The sequence below is a fragment of the Camelus dromedarius genome, chromosome 8, assembly GCF_036321535.1.
Source record: "Camelus dromedarius isolate mCamDro1 chromosome 8, mCamDro1.pat, whole genome shotgun sequence".
NCBI lineage: Eukaryota > Metazoa > Chordata > Mammalia > Artiodactyla > Camelidae > Camelus > Camelus dromedarius.
The window spans coordinates 18,848,555-18,872,608 of NC_087443.1; the positions used below are offsets into that span (position 1 = coordinate 18,848,555).

General features: G+C 33.8%; 1 protein-coding gene across 6 annotated transcripts in view; it reads right to left on the minus strand.

Moving 5' to 3' along the window:
• Positions 1-24,054, minus strand: part of ZFAND4 (zinc finger AN1-type containing 4) — a 61,130-nt gene that overhangs the window by 10,520 nt on the left and 26,556 nt on the right. For 5 of the 6 annotated variants that reach the window (XM_031460946.2, XM_010985294.3, XM_064487935.1 and 2 more), the window contains exons 3-6: positions 23,252-23,327; positions 22,228-22,295; positions 18,735-18,921; positions 10,918-11,065 (exon numbers count right to left, since the gene is read on the minus strand). In XM_031460946.2, coding sequence (XP_031316806.1) covers positions 10,918-11,065; positions 18,735-18,921; positions 22,228-22,295; positions 23,252-23,327 — 479 coding nt within the window. Of the gene's footprint in view, positions 1-10,917; positions 11,066-18,734; positions 18,922-21,423; positions 21,532-22,227; positions 22,296-23,251; positions 23,328-24,054 lie in introns of those variants that run through there. The other variant, XM_064487936.1, reaches the window with a different exon arrangement.

Genomic DNA, 24,054 nt, shown 5'->3' on the forward strand with positions numbered 1-24,054 from the left:
TTTGAGGAACGTGTATTTCAAGGTTCCAGCCACCCTAACTGATACGAGTGGCTCATTGTGCCTCATCTGTTTCCGCAAACAATATGGTTTATGTTGAACACTGACTTTCCTTCTGGGAGTCTAGAATCTTGGTACGTGCTTGGCAGAGAGTGCCCACACAAAGAGCTCCTAATAAAACACCTGGGTGCAGAGTCTCTAATGAGCTTCACTGGTAGGCAACATTGCACATGTGCTGACCCAACTCACTGACAGAGGAATTAAGCACATCCTATGAGACTTCACTGGGAAAGGACTCTGAGAAGCTTGTGCCTGGCTTCCTCTGGACTTCAGCCTATGCACCTTCTTCCTTCGCTGATTTTACTTTGTACCCTTTTTCTGTAATAAATCCTACCCATGAATACAATGATATGCTAGTCCTGTGAGTCTTTCTACCAAATTATCAAACCTGGGAGTGGTCTAGGGGTCCCCAATATAGTAGGTTTTAATAAAAGTATCACAACAATTCATGACGTTATGGATAAAGTTGAAAATTAAAGATATAAAGCCTTAGCTCTTATCTTTAAGCTATGAATAATATGAGAACCACAATGGGATGGAATACCTGATGACATGACTGGACACTCCCAACCTAGAAAGATGAGAAAAGCTGGATAATTCAGTGGATAGCAATTGAGGCAAGAAGTAGAGGGTAGCTAAAAAAAAAATCCAAAGAAAGAAGAAATATGGCAAGATATGCCGGCTCCTGTAGCTGCTTTTACCCTCAGGCCATTGTCTTGCCAATCTGCAGTTTCTATACTCAGCAAAAAATACTCTTCAAAAGTGAAGGTAACGACTTTATGGTTGTAGTGAGTAATGGTGATTGCCTAAATTTAAATTTCTTCATGTATCTTCCAAAAAACCATAATAGATAACAACATAAGCAAATATAATCACCCATAACCCATGTCTTCATCAAAACTAGGAGACAGGTAAAATTAACTCTGAATTACCCCTAAGTAAGAAAATACCCAAATCCAGGAGATTCATCTGCAAAGCCTATGACTGTGGTAAGAAACAGGCAAGTGTGTGGAGCAACAGAGAAAAGAAGGGAGGGAGGGAGGGAGGGAAAGAAGGAAGAAAAGATGGTAGGGAGGGAGAGATGAAGGAAGGGAGGGAGAGATGAAGGAAGGGAGGAAAAGAGAAGTGTGGATAACCTAGGGCTGACAGAACAAAGACAAAATCCACAAAAGAGAAAACACACACGGTTATGAAATACTGACAACAAGTTTAAGATCTAGGATATTAAAACGCAGGCTACTAGGAAATCAAAAACAAGTGGCTTGAAACTGTTCAGGATGTGAGGGGGTAGCTTCAAAAAAGGCATCACTTCTGTGGGAAGAAGGGGTAAGCTGGAAGGAAAAGGCATCCTATTGAGAACTTGATAGTGAAAGTAAAGAGGGCAGCAAGAAAACGAAAGTAAGAATCCTAAGGACACAAAAGAGAATCACAAAAATCAGAAAACACACAAATCCTACCCTCCAATAAAAGAGTGCCATTGATTAAAAAAAAAAAAACTGCATTTCACTATACTGAGAGAAAAAGATGCTCTTGAAATAAGAAAATTTGCAACACAAAATCTTCACTTTTTACACTTAACTGTTAATATTTATTCAAGTAAATAAAAATTACCAAAAAAATCAGAAAACAAACAGAAAAAGGTAGACCAAATTCATACAAAGCTACTAAAAACATAAAATGAGAATCAGAACATTCCAGCTGATGAAAATCCCCCACCCAAGAACAATGAAGCAAAACAACCCTGTATCACAACACTCCAACCTTAAGTTAGTATTTGCAGATATTTTCTGAAAAGTCATATCACATTCAAAATCTAAAAACTCAAGACAAAATGGACAAAAAAAAGGGAAGATATAAAAAAGAGAAATGGCCAAATCAAGAAAATAATAGGAAATACAGACTAAATTACAAGGTGCCCAAGGGAGATTAGATTCTACTAATCATTTAATAAAAAGTACTGAAGAAAGTATGAAAATGCCAAAAGAATGAAAATAAAATAATTAAAAAGAATAAGGGAGAAAGTGGTTGTATAGAAGAAAAAGAAGATCCAACAAATGTAGAAAGGAAGTCTCTTTAAAAAAAGAAACATATAGAAGGAACATTTTAAAAAATAAAAATAAACTATAAGAAATCATCCTGAAATAAAAGAAAGTTTGAGTTTGCAGTTGTATAATGAAAACTGATCCAGAATAGTTATTCCAAGACATATGCTAATATAAAACCATTAGACTTAAAAGGAAAAACAAACAAACAAACAAAAAAAACCCTCCTATTTTCTCCAGACAAAGAGATTCAGTCATTCACAAAGAACAGAAAGTCAGCCTGGCAATTAGATTTCACAATGGCAATATACAGAGCAGCAGGGCAACATTTTAAAGAAATTCAAGGGAAAAAGTGTGAACCAAACATTTTATGTCCAGCCAAACTGTCCTTTAAGTGTTAAGGCTAAAGAAAAAGTTTTAAACATCCAAGAACTCAGGAATTACTGTACTTACAAGTCTTTCCTGAGAAATTTATTAGAGGTGAGCTTCTTATAACCAAAAAGCATGGGTAAACTTCAGTAAAAAAAAAATTGATAGTAAGCATGGGATATATTTAATTAAAGATCTAAAACTAAAATAAGAGTGGGGACAAGAGTAGAAAAATGATTTATAAATGTTATATTTTCTAAAAAAAAGCAGAATTGATGCAAATATTTAAAATGGAAGGAGAAAGAAAAGAGAAAGTAAAATAAGTTCACTGATTATAACTTAGTTAATAAGTAGGAGTCAAAAGGTATCTTTTAAAAATAAAAAATAAAAGAGTAGAAGGTTAAGTAAGGAAAAGGCAGATAAGGACATGAGAAAAGATATTAATATAAAATTAAACAATAGAACAAAAAGTTAAAGCCTTCTGAAGTACCAAAAAATACACACTCACACACTCATATATCCATACACACACACACACACACACACACAAACAGACCATAAAGAAACTGTAAATATAACAAAATAATAAGAAATTAGAGACCAAATATAACAGTCATGCCAATAAATGTAAATGTGATTAAGTTGCCTATTTTCTTAAATTTCAAATTGGTTCACAGAACAAAAACAACTCTATACTGTATATAAAATACATACCCAAAAACATTAAATCAAAAGTAAATAAAGATATGGGAAAGAGCACACAAAACAAATTAAAACAGTAGGATATCAAAGGTTATGGCCCTGATATCAGGCAATGAAAATTCAAGCTGAAAGTCAGAGATGAAACACTTACAATATCTAAAAATAGCAGTACAGTGAAAATGTAACAGTTACTAATATTAATACACCAAATCACACAACCATCTTCCTAAAGCAAAAACTATGAAAGATGGAAAGAGAAATACACAGAAACCCACTAATAACAGACTTTCACATATCACTACTATCATTCTAACAGAAATCAAGCTGACAAAAAAAAAAATGAAATAGAGCACCAATTAATAAGGTCAATCTTACAGATAGTTATCAAACTTTTATCCTGATAACAGAGAATAAACCATTTTCTGAAGTATACATGGAATAGTCATGAAGAGTGATATTAGATCACAAATAATCAAACTCTATTAAGCAGTTATAGAAATAACATTCTCTGATTTCTATGCAATAAAAACAGACTGAAAACAGTGCAAAATTTAAAAACCTCTCTTGCCAGGAATTTTTCAAATTCTATGAAACAACTCTTGGATAAAAAGGGAAATATCAAAAATGTTAACTTTCTTTTAAAAATTAGTAAAAATACTACAAACTGACATTCTGTGCTCCCTCTTGTGTTGTAATGAAAAAAATACATCATTTATGGGATATTCCTGCCCAAAACATTTAACCTGCATCTAATCATGATAAAACAATACAACTTCAAATTGAGGATATTCCACAAACTGGCTTACACTTCAAAAATACCTGACATTAATGTCCAAAAAAAAGGCTAAGGAACAGTTCTGTATAAAAGGACACTAAGAAAATTTGACAACTAAGTACAACACATGATTCTTGATTGGATCTCAGATGAAAAAAGAACAAAAATCAAAACAAAACAAAATGCTATCAAGTACATTACAGAGACATGGAGAACTATGAATACAGATGACATAATGTGCATCAATGATAAATAATGTGTGTGCTAACTGTATTGTGGTTATGTAGGAGAATGTTCTTGTTCTTATGAAATATGTACTGAATTAAATATTTAGGGAGAAATGTCATGATATTTGCAACTAACTCCCAGAGGAATCACGTTAAAAAAAAAATAGGAAGAGAAAATAAATGTGGAAAAATGTTAATTGGTGGATCTAGGTAAAGTGTACATGGGTGTTCATGGGTATGACATAACATTTCTTAAGGACTGGACATTTTCCAAAACAAAAAGGTAAAATAGATAAGTTTTTAGACAAATGCTAAGAGGCTTAATTGTCAAGAACCCCAAATGAAAAAGAAAAAAAAAACACTAAAAAAATATGATTTAGACAGAAAGAAAATAATCCTTAAAGGAATCACAAAATTGGACTAAAAAACAAAGAACAACAGAAAAGGAAAATATGTAGGTAAATATAAATAATAATATTGGCAATATAAAACAACTTATGGGGTTCAAAATGTATGTAAAGTTAAAATGCATGACAAAGACACAAAAGGTGTCTGGCTATATAAACGGAGTTAAGTGTTCTAAGATTCTGGCATTAACAGGAAAGTGGTAAGAATCATTTTTATCAGACTATAAGTAGTCAAGAATGCACATATAATATCTAGAGTAACCATCTGAGAAAAACTAGTATAATAATGCATAACTAATAAAGTAATGGAGGACAAAAATTAAATAACAAAAAGGAGAGAAAAAAACGTAAAACAGGAGGTTAAATAGAAAACAAATAGTAAGATGATAAAAATCCACATGTATCAGTAATTTTACTAACTGTACTAGAATAAAAGACTGAAGCTTGTCAGTTTAGATTAAAAAATACTAATAAGGCCAACCATGTACTAATTACAAGGATAAACCTTAACTACAGGAAGATAGACTGAAAGTAATAGACTGGAAAGGACATACAGTAGAAAGATAAACTAAAAGAAAGCTAGCTTAGCTATACTAATGACAAAGCTTTTAAGACATACGCATTACACGAGATAATTTCGTATAATATTTCATAATAATAAAAATAATAAATAATACTTTCTATAATAATGAAAACTACAAGGAAGATATCTCAATTCCTTGGATATGATACAAATCTGTACTAGGTCAAATGACAGAGTTTCAAAGTATGTAAAGCAAAAATAAACATCTTAAAAAGGAGAAACACACAAATCCACAATCAAAAAGGGAAATTTTTAATAACCCCCTCTCAATAACTGATAGAAAACAGACAAAAAAACCCAGAAAGGATACAGAACACTAGAACACAATTAACAAATTTATCTAATTGATATATACAGAACACTATATATAGTGATAGACTACACAGTTCTTCCAAGTACATAAGTGGCATTTACCAATATGCTTAGCCACAAATCAATCCTCTACTAATTCTGAAGGCCTGAAATCATTTAGAGTATGTTCTCTGACCACAATGAAATTAAATTACAAATGAATAATAAAAAGGTATTCAGTATTCACATGTATGGAAACTAAGGGGTCCACTTTTAAATAAGCCATGAGTCAAAGTGATATAAAGATTTAATGTAATTCCTATCAAAAATGCAGTGGCATATTTTTGCAGAAATAGAATAATCCATCCTGAAATACATGAGGGATCTCAAAGGACCCCCAAAAAGCCAAAAAAATCTTTTTTCAATTTTTTTTAATTGAAGTGTAGTCAGTTTACAATGTTTATCAATTTCTATTGTACAGCATGTTTCAGTCATACATATACATACATACCTTTTCATATTCTTTTTCTTTATGGGTGACTACAAGATATCGAATACAGCTCCCTGTGCTATACAGTAGAAACTTGTTGTTTATCTATTTTATACATAGTAGTTAGTATCTGCAAATCTCAAACTCCCAATTTATCCTTCCCACACCCTTTCCCCGCTGGTAACCATAAGTTTGTTCTCTATATCTATGAGTCTGTTTCTGTTTTGTAATAAGTTTGTGTCATTTTTTAAGATTCCACATATAAGTGATATCATATGGCATTTTTCTTTCTCTTTCTCCAAATAGCCAAACAATCTTGACAAAGATGAACAAAGTTGCGGGTCTCACACTTCCTGATTTCAAAAGTTATTACAAAGTTACAGTAATCAAAATAGTGTGGTACTAGCATAAAGACAGACATATTCACCAATAGAATAGAATAGAGAGCCCAGAAATAAACCCTCACAGATATGGTTAAATGACTTTCAACACGGTGCCAAGACCACTCAATGGGGAAAGAACAGTTTCTTTAACAAATGGAGTTGGAAAAACTAGATTTTACATACAAGAGAATAAAGGTGGACCCTTACCTTATATCATATGCAAAAATTAACTTAAAATGTGTAGATCTAAAATGATAAAATCTTCAGAAGAAAACATAGGAGGAAAAGCTTTATGAAACTGGATATGGCAATGGTTTCTTGGCTATGACACCAAAAGCATGGGCAACAAAAGTGAAAATAAATAAAACTGCACTACATCAAAATTTAAAACTTCTGTGTAGCAAAGGATACTATCAAAGGATTCAAAATGGGCAAAACACTTGAACAGACATTTCTCAAAAAAAAGATATACAAATGGCCAACTAGAACATGAAAGGATGCTCAACATCACTAATTATTAGAAAAATGCAAATCAAAATTACAATGAATTATCACCTCATGCCCATTAGGATGACTACTATTTTAAAAAAAATAACAAGTGTTGGTGAGGATATAGAGAAATTAAAACCTTTATGCACCATTCATGGGATTGTAAGATGGTGCAACAGCTATGGAAAATAGTATGGCAGTTCTTCAAAAGAGTTAAAAATAGAATTACTATATGATCTTGAAATCCTGGGTACATTTTCAAAAGAATTTAAAGTGGAGTCTCAAAGAGATATTTGCCCACCCAAGCTCCTAGCTGAATTATTCACAATAGCCAAATGCGGAAGCAACACAGGTCTCCACTGACAGATGTGTCGGTAAATAAAACGTTATATATACATATTTGCTCAACCTTAAAAAGTATGGAAATTGTGACGTACAAAAGTATAGAAATTTTCTAAGTAAAATAAGTCACAAAAACCCAAATACTGTAGATTCCACTTATTTGAGGTTATCAGGAAAGTCAAATTCATAAATAACAGAGAGTAGAACTGTGGTTGTCAGGGGCTAGGGGAGCAGGGACATACGGAGTTTCAGTTTGCAAGATGAAGAGATTTGTTGCTCAACAGTGTGAATGTACTTAACATTACTGAACTGTACATACACTTAAAATTACTAAGATGGTAAATTTTATGGTATGTTTATTATAGTTAAATTTTAAAAAATATATATTTAATATTATAGAATCTAGCTGGCAGACAAATGGGAGTTCACTGTAAAATTCTTCCAATTTTGCTGTATGTTGGAATGGGAAGAAAAATTACAGACCAATTTCTCTGATGAACAAAAATCCTAAATGCAAATTTAATCTAAAGACATAAAAAGGAAAATTCATCACAACCAAGAGTGGTTCATTCTAAGAATGGTTTCAGATTAAAAAAATAAATTCATCACATTATCAGAATATTTTTATTCAGTGTAATTTTAAATTTCCCTTTGGATTTTTTATTTGATCTATCAGTTACTTAGAAGTTTGTTATTTCCAAAATATTAGATTTTCCAGGTATCTTTCTGTTATTGACTCCTAATTTTATCTATTGTATTAAGAGAAACTTTTTTGTATGATTTGAATCTTTTAAAATTTATTGGGACTTGTTTCATAGCACACAATACAGTTTATTTAATTTTATTTTTTATTTATTTTAACATTTTTTATTGATTTATAATCATTTTACAATGTTGTATCAGTTTATTTTAGTAAATGTTCTGGATGCACTTAAAAAGAAGGTGTATTTTGCTGTTGTTAGGTGGAGCATTCTTTAAATGTCAATACAGACAAACAGGTTGATAGCTGATCAAGTCTTCTTATATCCTTTCTAATTTTCTGTTCATCTTTCCTGTCATTTTTTGACAATGCAAGTATAGAAAGCTAATGTGACTATGGATTTGTCCATTTCTCTTTGTAACATTTGCTTCATGTATTTTGAAGTTGTTATTAGGTACATAAACATTTAGGATTGTGGGGAAAGGATTTTTTTCTTTTTAATAGAACTAGGCCAACTGCACATCTTCTGGAAGAAAACTGTCTTCACTCTAATTCACGTTATACATTTTTTTTTTTAAAGTTGTGGGGCTTTTTTCCCAGATGGATTATAAATCTTAAAGAGAAAGTAAAAATCATAGAGCTTTTGGAGGAAAAAAAAATGCAGAAGCATGTCTTCAAAACCCTGTGGTAGGAAAAGACTTTATAAAAAGTTAATAAAAAGTAGTAATCATAAAAGGAAAACCAATACGTTAGAATATGTTACAATAAAGAATATTTATTCATTAAAAGAATAAGAAAGTGAAAGAACAAGTTGCAAGTATCAGAATATCTATAAATCATATACCTGTAAAAGAACTTGTATCCATAGTATATAAAAATGCCTTCAAATCAGTAAGTAAAAGGCAGACAACCCAAGTTTTAAAATGAGTAAGACTTGAATAATCACTTAACGAAAGTCAGTATCTTTAAAAAAAAATGTTGTATTTAAACAGTGTGATTCACGTGATATAAAGACTGTTGGTACAAAAGTCAGTATCTTAATGGCCAATAAGCATATGAAAAGCTTAACATTATTGTTCATTAGAGAAATGTAATTTAAAACCACCACACATCCACCAGAATGGAAAAAATAAAAAAGACTGACAACGTCAAGTGTTGGTGAGGATGTGGCACAAACTGGAACTTTCCTGTTGCTGATAGGAGGGTAAACTGTTCAGGCACTTTGTAAGGCTGTTTAAAACAACAAAAAGCTACACATACACCTACTCTATGACACTACGAGTCCATTCCTAGCTATGTGCCCAGAGAAAAGAGTGCGCATGTCCACCAAAGACATGTATAAGAATGTTCAAAACAGCTTTGTCAATGAAAGCCAAAATCTAGAAACAACCTAAATGTTAAACAGAGAAGGAACGAACGAAGTACAGGCATACCTCATTTTATTGTGTTTGTCTTTTCTGTGCTTCAGATACTGCATTTTGCTTTTTTTTTTTTTTTTTTTTAACAAATTAAAGGTTTGCGGCAACCCTCTGTTGAGCAAGTCTGTATCAATGCCATTTTCCCAACAGCGTTTGCTCACTTTATGTCTCTGGGTCACATTTTGATAATTCTCACCATATTTCAGACTCCTTCATTATTATTATATTTGTTATGGTGGTCTGTGATCAGGGATCTTTAATGTTACTGCTATAGCTCACTGAAGGCTCAGAGGATGGTTAGTATCTTTTAGCAAAAAAGTATTTTTAATTAAGGTATGTACATTGTTTTTTAGTCATAATGCTACTGCACACTTAAGAGACTATGGTACAGTGTAAATATAAATTTCATATGCACTGGGAAACTAAAAACTTCATGTGACTCACTTTATTGTAGTGGTCTGGAACTGAATCTGCTGTATCTCCGAGGTATGCCCATATAGTCATACAGTGGGTTAGTACACAGCGGTAAAAGAGAATGAACTGATACGTGCAACAACATGGATGAGCTGCAAAGGTATTATTTTGAGCAAAGGAAATCAGACCAAAAAAGAGTATATTCTATACGATATTATTTATATACAAAGTTGGAAAACAGTAAAAACTAATTTATGGTGACATGTAAGAATAGCAGTTATTTCTGGGAGTAAGGAAAGGCAGGAATTGACTGGGAAAGGTTACAAGGAAACCTGGAGAGAAAGACAAATCCTATTTTAATTTGAGTTTTAAGTACATGACTGTATATAAAAGTAAAAATTCATCAAGCTGTACACTAAAGATTTGTGAATTTATTATGTGTACATATTATATTTCAGTAAAGAAAAAGAGATGAGCTATAAGAGTGAAAAGCAAAGTAAACAGAGTAGTGATATATACATGACAAAGAACTTATATCCAGAATATAAAAAGACCTCAAAAAATCAATACGCAAAACATATACAACCCAATAAAAAAAAACAGGCAAAAGTTGAACAGGCATTTTACAAAAAAGAGATATCTAAATACCCAATAAATACATGAAAGGTGCTCAACTTTACGAGTCAAAGAAATACAAATTAAAACCATAATATGATGATGCCACTACATACCAATCAGAACAACAAAAATTTAAAAGATTACCAAATACTGGTAGGAATGCTTGAAAACTGCAACTCTCATTCACTATTGGACAGAATTCATTCAGTTACTTCGGAACCACTTTGTAGAACTGACAATACCTAGTAGAGCTGAACACTCCTTATAAACACCCAGATAGAGGAGATATCCATAATAAATAAATATTAACAGAAGTTTTTAAAGTAACTATTGCAAAATTAAGGTTAGGCTACCGTTTATTATCCTTCTTAGCTCTAGAAATATGAAATTTTTAAAAATTAGGAATTATCTTAAGTTCAGTATTATCACATTAGATGCATTCCTGGCCTAAAAAATCAATCCATCACACTTAACATCTCCGTAAATAACTGACGCCAGAAACTTGAAATGAGTAATATTTTATAAATCTTTTTGTTTCCATAATTACCAACAGACTTCAGGGCTGTAAGCCCTGCAGGGAGAAACTGAGAAAGACCTGGCCAAGCTTCACCTTTTTGCTGAGATGCATGTTCTCCATCTTAGCCTTCAGCAGCTTCATCTTATTCATAGTTATTGAATTTTCAATTATCTGTTGCCCAGAAGGAGAAGGCTCAACTTCCTCATCTTCATCAGTATACAAATTATACACAGAACCACCACTGCAAAGAAAACAATAATTATTATTGAAATGTGTCTGATGCCCACCCGATGACTAAAAATATTCTACGGGCAATAGAAACTACAGATGCTGCTAATGATAAAATAGTAAGTCCATCTTGTCAATGTAAATTCAAGGCAAATGTATTTCAAACATGTATTTCTTAGGAGGGAAAAAATAAGTGGGGATAAATATCATGACCTAGCATTACTGAAAATCCAGCACAGCTGAGCTTTTCTGAAGTCAGTGTACCATAAGTGAAGATCTTTTATATGAAGTCAGTGTACCATAAGTGAAGATCTTTTATGTGTGGAAATGTATCCATCCATTAAAGCATAGGTTTTAAAATGAAAAAATACACCCTGATCAAGGCATGACACAAATTACTAAACAGGTAAAACATTTCAATTACTGGTCAATCACAACGACATTTATTCATACCTTAACATTATTATTTGGAGACCTCTTTGACTGTGTAATATAATGGCACTTACCACACTATCCTCATATTTATTCTTACGTGTCTATCTTTCCCTCTTACTCCCCCATTTGTAAGCAAGTTGAAAGCAGATATTACACTTCATTCACCTTCCTAGTCTTAGCACCCGGCACAGTGCTTGGCATATATTTAATAAATGTTTGCTGAACTGAATACAAACATGATTGAAATTTCATTCTGCTTTTTCAATAATGGGAAAATTAGAATGGTAAAGGTTTGAAAAACACACAAGCTCAGCATATTTGAAGAATGAACAAAATTTTAAACAGAGCATAATAAGAATGTATATTAGCCACCATGTCCAATTTACTATCGGAAAATTAAAGTATGAATCTATGCTAAAGTAGTATGAGAATTAATAAGGCTTCCTGTTCTATATGGTTGTAAGAAAATGGAAACAATTCAAGATTACCTTAACAGAGCATACTCCATAATGCTTGTGAAGGACATACTACCACCACACGAAGGCAAAGTTAGAGAGTGGAGAGTCCCATTCATAAACTTTACATGGTGAAACTGATGACATTTTGAAATCATGGGTTAATTACATTGCACAGCAGCCATGGATACCAGGAGGAAGAACAGCGGCAACTGGTCTCCGTAACTTGTGGAGACTCACGTGTTTGACTCATGACAATCGTTCTCTACCTATTATAGGTGCCTAGTATGGTATGAAAATTAACAGTTGGCACAACACTAAATTAACATTGCTACCATTTAGTGAATGCCTACTCTGCCAGGCACTTCCCACATATTATTTCTAATCCTCACAAAAACCATATAAGGTGATATATTCCACCATTTTATAAATGAGGAAACTATAGTCAACTCGAGAGGTTAAGTGATTTTGTTTAAGCCAGAGAGCTAGTAAATGGTGCACCTAAGAGTCAAATCCCCTGTCCATCTGGTTCCAAAGCCTGTTCTTTATACTACTTCATGTTGCTTCCCCAGGCACCAAACAACAGATCTTACTGCGTCATGCTCATGTACCCAAATAAGTGACAGAACTTACAGTATGTGAAGGTTCTTGTCTTGAAGTTAACCATACCTGAAAAGGAGGGTTGAGTGAAGATTTCTGCCAGTCCACCCTTGGAATTGGAAGAAATGACTCAAGTGTATTCTATTCTTGGTTACCTTATTATATTTTAACTTCAACTGCTCCTCTGTTATATCCTGTGGCATTTTAAATTTACCCATATTAAATATTAAGAGTTTTCTAACTCAACTTTCCTGTCATTAAAAAACTGGTCCTTTACTGTTTTCCCATAGAGAACAGTGTGTGTATATACATGTAAAAAAGTACAGTCATGATAAATATTTCACTAGATGCATTTTAGAGGATAAAAAGCACTTAAATTCACCTAATTTTTTCTACAAGTATCACATTATTGTGTTTTCTCTCACAATGCATAAATTCATGAGATCAGTTAGAAACCAATCCCAACTTTTTTTCTAAATGGGAAAATGTAACAAAGACTAGGATAACATAATAACTTATAAAATTAATCCCCAAATATCTTTCTTTATAGTTAACTATTCTAAATATTTTCTTGAATGATTGATATATTTAACTTTCTCTAAATTTTTTCTCTAATAATATCAAAGAATAAGAGATGGGCAAATATATTATTTGTTTCAACACAAATACTGTTCATCCTGAAGCCAAGTCCTCATGTGACTTTCACAGATAAATTACCATTTAAATGTTGCAATGCCTCCTTCCACTTTAAAAAAAAAAGTAAAGTAACACAATTAACTAAAAAGATTTGAGACTAAAAATGATGATTGATACTGGATCCTGCATCAGAATGAATCAAATATACACCCAATTCTCTGTTTCTTCTTAGAGCAGGAGTCGGCAAACTATGACCAAGGCCAAACTCAGTCCATCGCTTATTTTTTTCCAGCTTTCTTTTATTGAAGTTATAGTTGATTTACAATAGCATTAATTTTTGGTGTACAGCATAGTGATTCATTTACATATATATTCCTTTTCATATTCTTTGTCATTACAAGGTATTGAATGTAGTTCCCTGTGCTAAACAATAGGACCTTGTTGTTTATCTATTTTATATATAGTAGTTGGTATCTACAAATCCCAAACTCCCAATTTATCTCTCCACCCTCCTCCACTTCCCCCCAGTAACATGTTTGTTTTCTATGTCTGAATCTCTTCCTGTTTTGTAAATTAGTTCATTTGAGTCCTTTTTTTTTTTTAATTCCACATATAAGTGATATCATATGTTATTTTTCTTTTTCCTTCTGGCTTACTTAGTATGATGATCTCCAGGGTCCATCCATGTCGCTGCAAATGGCTTTTTTTTTTTTTTTTTGGCTGAGTATTAAGTAGTATTCCATTGTATAAATAAACCACATCTTTATCCAACCATCTGTTGATGGACATTTGGGTTGCTTCCATATCTTGGCTGCTGTAAATAGTGCACTTACAAACATTAGGGTGAATGCATCTTTTTGAATTAAAGTTTCCTCCAAATATATGCCCAGGACTGGGGTTGCTGGATCATAGGGTAAGTCTATTTCCAGTTTTTTAAGGAATCTCCATACTGTTTTCCATAATGGCTGCACCAAACTACATTCCTACCAACACTGTTCCCTTTTCTCCACATCCTCTCTAGCATTTATTGTTTGTGGACTTTCTAAAGATGGTCATTTTGACCTGTGTGAGGTGATACCTCATTGTACTTTTGATTTGCATTTCTCTGATAATTAGCAATACTGAGCATTTTTTCATGTGCCTATTGGCCATTTGTATGTCTTCAATGGAGAAATATTTGTTCAGGTCTCCTGGCCACTTTTTCACTGAGTGGGTTGTTTGTTTCTTGTTATTGAGTTGTATGAGCTGTTTGTATATTCTGGAAATTAAGCTGTCAGTTACATCATTTGCAGTATTTCTCCCACTCCATAGGTTGTCTTTTCATTTTGCTGATGGTTTCCTTTGCTTTGCAAAAGCTTTTAAGTTTAATTAGGTCCCATTTATTTTTGCTTTTATTTCTATTGCTTGGGTAGACTGCCCTAGGAGAGCATCGCTAAATAGCTGAAAAAAAATCAAAATAAAATTTCACAATGTGAAAATTATATGAAATTCACATTAGTGTCCAATAAAGTTTCACTGAAACACAGCCACACTCACTTGATCACATACTGTATTCTGCTCTTGCACTACAATGGCAGGACTGAACAGCTACAACAAATTGTAAGTGGTTCTCTCATTGCTTTTCACTGTGGCTTGGGACACTATAAATCACAGTGGCATAGTCATAATTCAACAGCATTTTGAGTGCCATGTGTATTGCTATGCAATGACACTTTACTACCAGTATATACCCAACATGTCAAAACAAGAAGAGAAGTATGGACTTTTAGGGCACAGGAGAGAGCAGATTGCTCTGCTAACAACTAGATATCAAAGAGCTGTATTTATTATGCAATTTGACACTACAGCTATTCTAAAGGAAAACAACATATTTGGACAGTATCAGTCAAAAGATCATGACATTTCCAACTTGCAGGAAAGCAGTGGTCAAAAAAGCAGAAAATTTTACATGGAGTACCTCATCACAACAGAATCTCTTCGCAAAAATAAAAACTGAAAATGAGAGTGCAACCAAAATAAGTTTCCAAGTGCCTTTTTTATTAGCCGAGCAAGGAAAGGCTTACGACTGTGAACTGATTAAACCATGTTTGGTCATAGCAGTTGAAGAAATGGGTCCAGAGAAAACAAACCTTTTTAAAGACTATTTCTTTGGCAAGAATAATTTCTAGAAGAGTTGAGAACACTGGAAGCAACATCAATAGTCAATTAAAAAATAAGGCAAATGATTTGAGTTGTTTTCCTTGGCTTTTGATGAGTCAATATAAGCTACTGATACCACTCAGTTGTCTTCCTTTCTTCATAGCATCAACACCAAATTTGAAGTGACTAAAGAACAGGCCCCTATGTATGGTCTGCATGAAACAACTACAGGTAAGAATATTTTCAAAGAAGTTGCTAGAACACTAACTCAGTACAAACTGAAGTGAAATCTGCTATAACCGATGGAGTAAAAATATGTGTGGAACAGAAAAAACATCTTGTTGGACAAATTTACAAACTGATGAAAATGCAAGGTGTTTAAAACCTATGGTTACTCATTATATTATTTGTCAGCAGGTTATCTGGAGTAAGTATTTCAGCCTATCATGTATTACTGAACCAGCAGTGTCGATAAATTTCACGTGTCTGATGAACTTAACCATTAGCTCAATGGCTTGGCGGTAGCAATTTTATTGATTTTTTTGTTTTTAGCTCAGGGCTGACACCGAATTTTTCTGAACTGTGACCACTCTCAATCACTAATATGCAACGCTAAACGCCTTAGGAACTTTGCTTTTATTATGAAGTTGATAATATTTCTTAATGAATTCCACTTAAAATTACAAGGCAAAACAATATTTATATGAGAAACTTACACTGCATAATGTCATACTGACAACTAGCATTACTTGGAATCACACGTAGTAGAATGTTTTCAAAAGTTAAAAACAAAGCGAGATCTCTATTCCCACACGAATTTGAAGCAGACACACTTTCTCAACTCAAATTTAAAGTCCAGGCAGCATTTTCATACCTCATTGTAAGTTAGAGGAAATGTGCAATTGAAAAGTGATTAATCTGCATCATAATGACATACTAAAAGCCAACAGCAAGAGAAGACTCTGACAGAATTCTATAAATGCCTTCCAAGTGAAGAATATGCTCAATTAAAATCATATGTTCAAGGACTGCTGTCACTATCTGGCACTACCCGTCTGCATGAAAAGACGTTTTCAAAGATAAAATACATAAAATCTCATTACAGATCAATATTAACAGACGAAGTTTAAAACTGATTTTGTAAATTTGATAGGCAACACTATCTTTCAAGCTCAATTAAGTAAACTATTACTCCCACCAATTAGTAGACCTGAATTAAACATACACATGTACTTAATTATTGTTTTTATATTTTGTATTTTGTCTCTAAAAATTTTGTGGAAATTTACTTTCTCTTGTCATGGAAGTACTTACATGGTATCCTTAGTTTTATCCCTTGGCCTGAAAATCCTAAAACAGTTACCATCTGGCCCTTTACAAAAAAATGTTTGCTGCCCTCTGTTGAAGAGTAAGAAAGCTCTCCTAGAACAGGCAAGATATGGTATGAACAGAAAGTTTTCTGCTCCCCTTTCTCATCCACCCTATCCCATATTAACCAGTTCTGATAGGTGAATGGAAAGGAAGAGAAAAATAAACAAAAAAAATTATCTTAAGAGGAACAGTAATACAATTTTAATCGAAATCCATGGCAACATTTGGATTATGTCTTAAACACAAGTAGAAGTTGAATAGGGGAAAAAAAGGGGTAAAAGGAGGAAATGACACTTCAAGTGAAGGAAAAAAGATGTACAAAAATATGGCATGATAAAAGAGACCTGAAAAACTGATGATGACAGGTTGTAAATGGCCTTCCATGCTAAGCCACGGAGCTTAGATTTTTTTCCTTTAGGAAAGGAGAGTTAAAAGAGGATGTTCTATGGAAGAAAACCACCACAACAGTTATCTAGCACATGGAGAGGCTGGTATAAGGAAACTCTATTCATCATCTAAGTGAGAGACACTGAGTAAAGTTGCAGCCCTCACTGCTCCCTCTTCTCTACTTCTAGCCCCTATGTTTAAGCCACATTTGCAGTGCTAACCAAGTCCTGACACGTTAGAGCCAGCGGTCAGCACCCGTTGTCACAGTCTGCTCTCTGGCAGCAAAGAATGAATATAATCCCTCTTCCACATAACACTCTATAGTGGGCAGAATCCTAAAGGAACCCCCATGATTCCCAACTCCTGGTGCTCACACCCTGTACGCTCTCCTAGCCTTGAGGGTGGGCATGACCTACGACTTGCTTTTATTCAACAGAATATGACAGAAGTAAAGGGATTTTGCAGATGTCATTGAGGCCCCAAATCACTTGATTCTGAGTTAAATCAAAAGGAAATGAGGGCGGCCTCTACCCAAGAGCCAGCAAAAAATCAGGGTCCTCAGTCACATCACCACCAGGAAATGAATTATGCCAACATGAACTTGAAAGTAGATTCTCTCCCCCAGTCAAGCCTCCAGGTAAGAGTACACCTTTGCCAACACCTTGAATGCAGCTTTGTGGGACCCTGAGCAGAGCACCTACCTAAACTGTGCGTAGACTTCTCAACCCACAGAAACTGATCTCCAGACTACAAGCTGTTTTTCCTATGAATGGTATTGCCACTAGGTTTTTACATTGCGGAATTAAATTTAGTTACCCGGAATAGCTTCCCTTTCTTTGCCTGTCTTACTCCTCTTTTAAAGTCACTTTTTCTCAGAGTTTGTCCCTAACACCTCATCTTTCAGGCAACGTGAAGGCCCTCATCTGCTTTTCCAGAGTTGCTGATGTTGGTGTCTTTTCATAACAACTGCCAATATTGTATTTTAGATACTATTTATAGCAGATTGCATGTCCCACGAAGGGAAGGACAATAATCTTTTTAACCCAAGGCTTAGTGTGGAGACTATAAAAAGTTCAGTACATGTTTAGCGACTTAAAGGAGGCAAAGGAGACAAAGAATCATAGCAAGGCAGAGTGAAACTTAAAGGTTACCTTGTCCAATTGATTCTCTTGACTAGCTAAGTACCTTAAAGTTGTTTCCTTCTGATTTTAGAATACAACAAACCCTCTTCCTGTTAGAGTAGGAAAACAAGACTAGAGAAGAAAGGAGATTTATCCACCTTTAAGCAGGAAGTTACATTTTGGAAAAACAGAGCGATTTTCCATTATGCCACAGTTATATAATAACACACAATTATAACAAGATTCTATAATCTAGTAGGCATCTTAGAGTTTCATAGAGTGATAGAAATAAATTTTTTATGAAAAAATCCTACACCATAAAGAAACTTCAATTTTAAAAATTACTCATATCAATCATATGAAGGCTAATTTCAGAATTATATAACTGGGGTGGGGTAGGGGAAAAGTTGAGAATTCATAAAATTTAGTCAGTCTTGTGAATATACTAAGATTATTTTGACAACACAGGTAAGCAGAAGGTTGATGGGTGTATCATACAGTGTTCATTTCTGAGACATGCAAATGAAAACCTATTTACCTTAAAGATTCAGATAATGGTGTTAAAGTGCCATCTCCCCTATCTACTACACGAAAGAAATTCAACTGATCTCCTTCTCGGTATACCAAAAACGTAACTTGTTTGGTGCAGGAGGTCTTCTCCCAGACCTCATCTCGACTGGAATCCATGTACTCAGCCATCTCCCTAAGTGGATCTTCCATAGGAACTACAAATGGAAAAATTGATAAACAAGCTTTCAATTTTTATCAAGTTTTATGCATCTTGATACATTGACAGGATATGATGTGCTGAATCTGAACAACAACCTGTGCATACTACACATATATATATATAAATTAGATTCTGCAAGTAAGTTTCTGGTCTTTTTATAGTTAATTCAGCATTCCCCATGTATTAACATGAAAGAAATGAAATGATTATATTGCTATGTACAAAGACACAATCTAACCAAAATACCTGTGCCACCAGAGCGCATATTTGTTGATTCTATGACATAATTATCTATGACTGTTTTCACTTTACACCTTACTCTCCCTATATTTTCAAGTGTTGGTTCCAATAATCAATAATTTAAAAGCAAAATAAATTCCACTTACTTTTAATTAAAAAACACACACACAACTGGGAAACATATTAGAAACAAATCCTTTTTTCTCTTTCTGGTTTTATATAAAGGCTGATTCTTCTTAGCTCTTGACCTGAAGTCAGGTAATTAAAAGTACAGAGTAACTCAGAACACAAGGGGGCCCTTAGTGCACTAAAACTGCCATGTGTGTAATGATCAATATGTTGTTTCTTTGAAAGCATCCTCCCAAGACCCCAAGTGTCCTGGCACGTGTCTTATGTATCTAGTCAGAGCACACAGCTCTAGTGGCCTGGAGTTGTCCTCGGGTCTGAATAATACTGCAGCCATCAACTCAACCCACTGTCATCACAGTAGCCAGATTCTGCTCCTATGGCGGGAAAGAGCCTCAGGAGATTGCTAGTTCATAGGCTGAATGCCCTAAAAGCCACTGAACCCCAGATCAGGGAGTCTAAGTAATTATTACCAAAAAAAAAAGTTTGCTTCCAAGGACATTTTCATGTCAAGCTGCAGAAACATTTGTTCTTTCTTAAAAGAGGCAACAATTTCTCAAACTCCGTAACTTTCATTCAAGTAGCTTATTTATTAACAGAATCACAGAGCTATACAACCCTTTAAAAAGTTACAGCAATAAGAAATATTAAACTCTGAAAGTAATAGGTAAAAACATTAAAGATGCTCTACCCTAAATTCAATATCACTACTGCTAAAACACAAATCTGTAGAAATACAGTAAGATTTAGCTTGTTTTATAAAAATATGTGAATGTTTTGATACTCTTTCATAGGCACAAAATATGTAAATATTAAAAGACATTTATAAAACAACTTATTGTCATTTTAAGTTAATGCTACATTTTCCTCATTAATAAGACATAAAAATTAAGCTACTGCCACTACTAAAACCACATGAGAGTCTTGCTTAAGCCAACAGAGTATGCCTTACTTAGGGAGGCATTGCCATCGAAGATGTGTATGTATACACACACCTTCCCATAATAGAAAAATCATTTTGATTTCATCAGGTATAAAATATTGTGTACATAGTTAAGGATAAAATTTAGTTTTAGATATAAAAGTATTTTCTATGTTGTTTTGTTAATGGTTAATTCACAAATAATTTTAAAAGCTAACTATTACTGGAATTCACATGATAAAGGTATTTTCTAAGCCATAATTTTCAAGTTAAGATTAAATAGCTAAAAAAAAATAAGGTTCCTCAAATAAAATATTGAGAAGTTCTAGATCTGGGTATAGATTGTCTTTTCCACAAAGTTTTCAATGATGTAAGGTGGATAATAGCAAGCTTTTAATTTAAAATGTTGACTCAATAAAGGCAAAATTATTAACAACTTAATTTAAAATGTCAAAAAAAAGACAAGTTTTAGGTGCTAATTTTCCAATTTAGAAACAAGGCATAGAAAGTTATAGGGAAAAAGGTATTACAAAGCTTCAATTACCAAATGGTAGTGATGTCTTTTACTTTCTTTTTTTAAGTTAAAAAATACATATATTTTCAACTCAGAATCTGTGATACTTACACTCTTCCTCATAAACATAATTTTAGTCCTAGTAAGAAAAGTAGATGTTCTGATTAAGCATCCTGCTTTAAAGACAATACCATACACAAATAATCAACTTTGAAAAATATAATACAGTGGAATTCAAGTGTCATTAAATGCTACATAATTCTATCTTATCATAATGGCTCAGTAAACACATTAGGGTTCTTGCACTACCCTCAGAACTGGTACTATAAACATCACCTTACATCATATGGGACAATTTCGTAAGTCCAACTAATGGAAAGTCCATGATATTAGGAGTGTTTGTTAATCACCGCTCACATTATTTTTGTTGTTTCTTCTAACTTATCCAAAACAGTTCAATGGCCAAAGTAACATATCTCACAAAATACTCTTGAAATAGCTAGAAAAAAGATGGTGATAATCCTGTTTTCTAATCAGAATTATGAAGCACAGAGATGAAATGTGACTTGTGGAAGAAGTATAAGCCATTAATACAAAACAAATACAAAGGCCTTCCCCAAAATAAGGCCCGCAGAGCAGGACTGCTCTGAGAAATCTAAGGATGCCTCTGCTTTATGGAGATTCACGTGACATACCTGAATCCAAGGCAAATGTGAACACTCCCCACTCTTCCTACGCTTCGAACTTCCTTTTTAATCAAGTCTCTGCTCATCACCTTCTCCAAGGCCGCTTCCACAGCTGTCCTCATACCACCCTGCTGCCACAGACACTCATGCAATCCTGTTCCCTCCAGAGCACTTACAACTGCTTAAAACAAGATCAATTCTTTACATGTTTATTGTAGGCATTGCTATGAAGCAGGAACTTTTTCTCCCATGAAATACTGCACATATAGGAGATGCTCAAAATGTGTTTGCTGAATGAACAAATGGACTCCCAGAGACCACCCACATCCTTAAAAAAGGATTCAACAGGGCCATAATGTCTATGAGACCCAAATGCTCACAAACCAGGCAAAGAGATATCATAGGAATTTCCTATAACAATCAACACCCCAGGAGTTGAAGACTCAGGATTAAAAAAAGCAGCAAGATCAGTATGAACCTAAACACAGTGATAACAACATAATATGTATACCATGCCGTCCCATTATCCTTCCCTATACTGGTGAGGTTTATATTTAAATCTCTCTTGACTGAATCAGGAATCATGAGATTTTCTGGAATATGAGTTCCTGCCTCTGCATTTAGGCTTTCAAGAACAATGCCTAGAGAAACAAAGTTCTCCTTGTTCTTCTAAGACCTAATAGTATAAAGAGAATCTGAATAAAACCTAAGGCTATAAAAACATCATCTGGCTTGAAGATTATTATTGTCAAATTGCTTTGTATTATATTGCTATTATATTGTCAAACATACATAATTTTAACATATGCCTACCTCTTCTAGTATTTATAGGTCCACCACGCATAGCCAATACCAGCTTCAAGGTACAACCTTCTGAAATGCTGTGGACAGTTAACACAAAAAAAAAATAAACCACAATCATCAAAATGCATTCAGTCTTAAATATACACATAATTATGTGTTTATCAGGCCTAATGACTACCCTCTAAACACACAAAAAAAGATACAGCAATGTGCATAAAATAAAATGTTAACTTATATACTTGTATCAATAATGAAAAAATGAAGAAGTTCTCATATGCTTTAAATAGGCCATGACATCCCAGAATAAAAGTAAGGAATGGACCCTCTGTGGTCATGTGGTTTAGCCTCTTTACTTCACATGTCGGGAAAGGGGCCCTAAGAAGAAAAGAAGCTTGTTCAAGACCCAAAGTGTTAGAAACAGCAGATCTATTTAATAAAATAAAACAATAGGAAAAAAAAAAAAAAGCAAATTTACAAGTTCTCTCAACTCCCAGTGCTCTCCTAGCTATTCCACACGGCCTCAGACCCTTTCATTCTAAGGAAAGCATGAAGAATTATGTGAGAGACGGGAGAAACAGAGACAAAAGGTCAGGCAGTATATCTGCAATCACTGGTGCACACAGTGTCACTTAGTGTCATGTTAGGAGGGCTTAAGAAAAAATGAAAGACTTGGTGAAAAGCAATACTCTCTTATCCAAAACTCTTGTGAAAATGGAAAGAAAAGGAACGTAGCCAGGTGGAAATGGGTCAATATTCAAAGAAAGGAGCAAATAAGGCAAGATAAGAAGAGGGAGATCTAAAAAGACAGGAGTAAGTAGTTTGGCGTGAATAATGAAAAGGTAAAACAAACAATCAGAGGACAAGGATCGGGTAGTATGGGTACCGAGCCAACACATCTTAGGGATTTACACTGAAAGCTACGGATCAGAACTATTCAGAAGAGACAAGGTTCAAGGATTCAGAAAAAAAAAAAAAAAATATGGAGTCATAATTCTGAGTGTCTATAAAACAGCTAATATGCAATTACACTCACTTGTAATCATTCAAGCAATAATCATCTTCAAGCTCCATGTTATTCCAAATTAAGTGCTGCTGACAGATGGGAATACCTTAGGGGAAGGTTATAAAAAATGGTTAAAAATTCAATAGAATCTTCAAAAGAGTATGATACAAATCTATTTTATTAAAGAACTAATAATAATGAAGTTAAACACACTTCTAAATTAAATGCTAGATGCTTAGCTAAAATGCACAGAATCATAGGTAAAAAGGCGTGGCTAAAAGTAGATGTGGTCTAATCCAATCACTGGAAAAGAGCAGTATGTTTCAGTAACTATCTGGCCTTGAGTCAAAGTGTAAGATTAAGAAGCCCTTTAAAATATAAAATCTTGAAATCAGCCCTGAAGAGTTTAAGATTTAGGGCCTAGAAGACACTTCTAAGAACAGCCTTCATTCAGTTATATTCAGTGTGAAAAGTGCATTATGAGTGAAGGGTGAGCAAAATGGGTTAAGAGAGTTAAAATGTACAAACTCCTAGCAATAAAATAAGTAGGTCATGGGGATGTAGCGTACCACATGGAGACTTACTGTTAATAATACAGTGTTGTATATCTCAAAGTTGCTAAGAGTAGATGGGAAAAGTTTTCATCATAAGAAAAAACATTTTTGTAACTATGCGTGGTGATAGATGTTAACTACTAACTAGCCTTACTGCACTGATCATTTTGCAATACAGTGGTCCCTCAGTATTCCAGGGGTTGATTCCAGGTCCCCTACGAATACCAAAATCCATGGATGCTCAAGTACCTTATATAAAATAGCACAGTGTTTGCACAT